We start from the raw sequence: 3,336 nt of genomic DNA, 5'->3' as shown, positions 1-3,336 counted from the left end.
AACCATGGAGGTGAGTTTACAAGCTTTCCTGGAAGGAAGTATATTCGTGGGAAGCAAACATTTGTTGATTTAGTAGACATTGATACCTTTTCCGTTCATGACATTGATGAGATGATGGAAGACCTAGGGTATGCTTCAATAGGTAAACCACTTTACTATCACTTTCAAAGGCCTTTAGGCGATTTAGATTTTGGGTTATTCGCTTTAGCTAGTGATGAAGATGTTCGTTATTTGGGGAGTTTTGTGGCTAAGCATAAGTTAATTGAGGTATATATAGAGCATGACAAAACTACTCTGCACACCTATTTAATGTTCCCAACCCACAGTAAAGTTCGTATAATGGAGATTACTGAACCTCCATCTTGTTCAAAGAGACTGTTCCTGGAGTGGCATAGCACACCTGCTGTTGACTTGGAGGATGACATGGATCACATGGAGAAAGAATTGGGTAATGATCCTACACCCACTGGTCATCTAGAGAAGGATTTGGGTAATGATGCTACTCTCACTGATCATATGGAGAATGATTTGGGTAATGATGCTACTCTCACTGATCATATGGAGAATGACTTGGTTAATGATGCTAATGACTTTGGTAAGTTTGGTGAGTTAGAGAGTGACAATGACGAAAGTGATGATAGTGATTTTTTTGTGGACATTGAAAATATATTGGATGATATTAATGTGGATATGCAAGATTTTGAAATGAATATCGACAAAGATGTGGAATGGGTTGGAGGGTCGTCTAACACTGTGGTTGATGAAGGCACACAGGATGAAGCTTTAGAGGTGATTAACACTGACTTTTTAGCATCTGATTCATCATCAGATGAGGGGATTAATGGTCAAAGAAAGAAATCAATAAGAGCAATTCAAAGGGCACATGAGAATGATGAAGCACTTGTTAGTGAACCCTTCTATATTTTTCAAAAATTTGGTTCAGCAAAGTTGTTTAAGGATAAGGTAAAACTCCATGCCATAGAGACTAGAAGGGAGCTGGCCCTTGAAAAAAATGACAAGAATAGAGTGAGATGGGTTTGTAAGGGAACAATACCAAAGCTTGGGCCTAATGTAGAAGTCAACGATGAAGAAGAAATATGTCCTTGGGTCTTATTAGCTAGTAAATGGAAAAAAGATGTCAACTGGACAGTTAAAACGTACAACAAACTCCATAAATGTCTTCAAACTAGAACAGTAAAAGCATGTATGTATAAATTCCTCTCTTCTAACATTGTTGAACAGGTTGAAATTAACCCTACTATTCTAATTAGGGCTTTGCAAGAATAGCTACAACGGAGGTTTAAGGTAGATCTTTCTAGGATGAAAACATTTAGGGAAAAATCTGAGGCTCTAAACCTTGTGCAAGGAGATTTCGTTACTCAGTATAGTTTACTCAGAGATTACATTGTTGAGTTGCAAACTCGTAACCCAGATACGACTGTTAGGATTGATGTTGAAAGTGAAGGAAATCCACACAGTGAAACGAGGACATTCAGACGCATTTACATATGCTTGGGAGCTTTAAAGAAAGGCTTCACAGCTGGAAAGAGGGATTTTCTTGGCTTTGATGGTGCTTTCATGAAGGGTCCATTTCCAGGACAAATTCTTTTAGCCGTGGTAAGTTTTATTTATGGTTCTTTTACTTATTGTTATACATAAAAATAAGTAAAAATCTATTCATGATTGTTATTTATCATAAAATGCAGGGACTAGATGGTAATAATGGCACATATCCATTGGCATATGCGGTGGTTGAAACAGAGAACATCAGTTCATGGACTTGGTTTTTGAGTTGTCTTGGGGAGGATCTTGGCTTGAATACCAATTCTAATTTCACTTTTATAACAGACAGACAAAAGGTACTAAAATCATAGATTTTTTTACTTTATTTCTAAATTGTTTACTAACAAAATCTATGTATGATTGTTAGGGTATTCTAAATGCAATTGCAGCCTTGTTTCCTTGTGCTGAAAATCGTTACTGTGTTCGTCACATTCGGGATAACATGAGGAAGCAATGGAGGGTTAAACCTTTCGAAGACCTCTTATGGACATGTGCAACTGCAACACATGTACAACAGTTTAACAAAGGCATGGAAGAGCTAAAGAAATTAAACAAGGATTGTTATGAGTGGCTTAAGAAGATACCACCTCAGCACTGGTCTAGGTCCCATTTCACTGGTATAACATTTCACTCTAATAACGTTCTTTATGTTTTCCTGGTTTGTGTAGTTTTTTTGAATTGACTTTAAGTGATGTGATTGGACAGGGAGAGCACATTGTGATGTGATTCTTAATAACTTGTGTGAAACATTCAATGGAAAACTGAATGAGGTTCGTGATAAACCAATTATTTCTTGCCTAGAGTTCATTAGGGAATATCTAATGAAGAAGATTGTGAATGTAGAAAAGGTCATTGGGAAATGTACTGGTCCTTTGACACCTACAACTATGCAGACTTTGGAAAATATAAAAAAGAAGGAAGAAGATTATAGATCTGTATTTTGTGGAAATGGTAAGTATCAGGTAAGTGGCCCTTGGATGGACCAATGCGCGGTGGATGTGGTTCAACAAACATGCTCCTGCAGGAAATGAGAACTCACTGGGATGCCATGCAAACATGTTGTTGCTACTATATGGGAGATGAGGAAGAATAGTAAGGATGTTGGAATACCAGAAACTTGGGTGCATGAGGTATATTGGCTAAAAACTTGGAAACAAATGTACTCATTCAAAATTGAGCCCATTAATGGGAGAAGCATGTGGGAAAAGTCTGTGTGTCCAACAACTTTGGTTCCTCCTAAAAATCATGTCACAATAGGTAGACCAAAGAAGAAACGTAGAAAATCAGCTTATGAAATTGATGACATGGTGAAGGGTAATAGTGCATCAAGAATCCTTCAGTCGGTTACTTGTTCAAAGTGCAACAACATTGGTCATAATGCAAGGAGTTGTAAGGGACAAAAAGCTAGTGCTCCTAGTGATTCTGGTGGTCCTGGTGGTTCTGGTAAGGGAAAAGGAAAAGCTGGTTGAGGGAAATTGATGACATGGTCTTGATCTATTAGTGAAAGTTTATTTTGTTGGTTAATCAGTTCTTTTGGTTAAATTGTGTCTTTTTGGTAAAACTGTGTCCTTATGGTTAATACTTTTGGGTAAATTATGTTTCTTTTGGTTAACCATTTTGTTGATGTATGAAACTATTAACCATTTTGTTGATGTATGAAACTATGTTATGGAAAGTATGGAAACTAAATTACCCTTTATTAAATCCCACTTGTGCTATTGGTTGTTTATGTCGATTGTTAGCATATGTTATTGGTTGTTTTTGTCAATTGTT

General features: G+C 36.9%; 1 protein-coding gene across 1 annotated transcript; it reads left to right on the top strand.

Annotated features, from left to right (window-relative positions):
* Positions 1-1,320: 1,320 nt before the first annotated feature.
* LOC145002692 (protein FAR1-RELATED SEQUENCE 6-like) lies at positions 1,321-3,032 on the top strand. The gene is made up of 5 exons (XM_078961911.1): positions 1,321-1,617; positions 1,707-1,859; positions 1,931-2,180; positions 2,269-2,525; positions 2,643-3,032. The coding sequence occupies exons 1-5, from the start codon at positions 1,321-1,323 to the stop codon at positions 3,030-3,032; spliced, it is 1,347 nt and encodes a 448-aa protein (XP_078818037.1).
* The last annotated feature ends 304 nt before the right edge of the window (positions 3,033-3,336 follow it).

The sequence above is a fragment of the Lactuca saligna genome, chromosome 6 (genome assembly GCF_052625555.1).
Source record: "Lactuca saligna cultivar CGN05327 chromosome 6, ASM5262555v1, whole genome shotgun sequence".
Lineage (NCBI taxonomy): Eukaryota > Viridiplantae > Streptophyta > Magnoliopsida > Asterales > Asteraceae > Lactuca > Lactuca saligna.
The sequence above is the reverse complement of the archived record's forward strand: the minus strand, read 5'-3'. Positions and strand labels throughout refer to the sequence as shown.

What these genes read in the sequence shown, in the direction of transcription:
- LOC145002692 (XM_078961911.1), top strand. Translation starts at nt 1,321, where the DNA reads ATGAAAACATTTAGGGAAAAATCTGAGGCTCTAAACCTTGTGCAAGGA. An exon ending in GACAAATTCTTTTAGCCGTG is followed by an intron (nt 1,618 to 1,706) that starts GTAAGTTTTATT and finishes CATAAAATGCAG; the next exon opens with GGACTAGATGGTAATAATGG. An exon ending in TTATAACAGACAGACAAAAG is followed by an intron (nt 1,860 to 1,930) that starts GTACTAAAATCA and finishes TATGATTGTTAG; the next exon opens with GGTATTCTAAATGCAATTGC.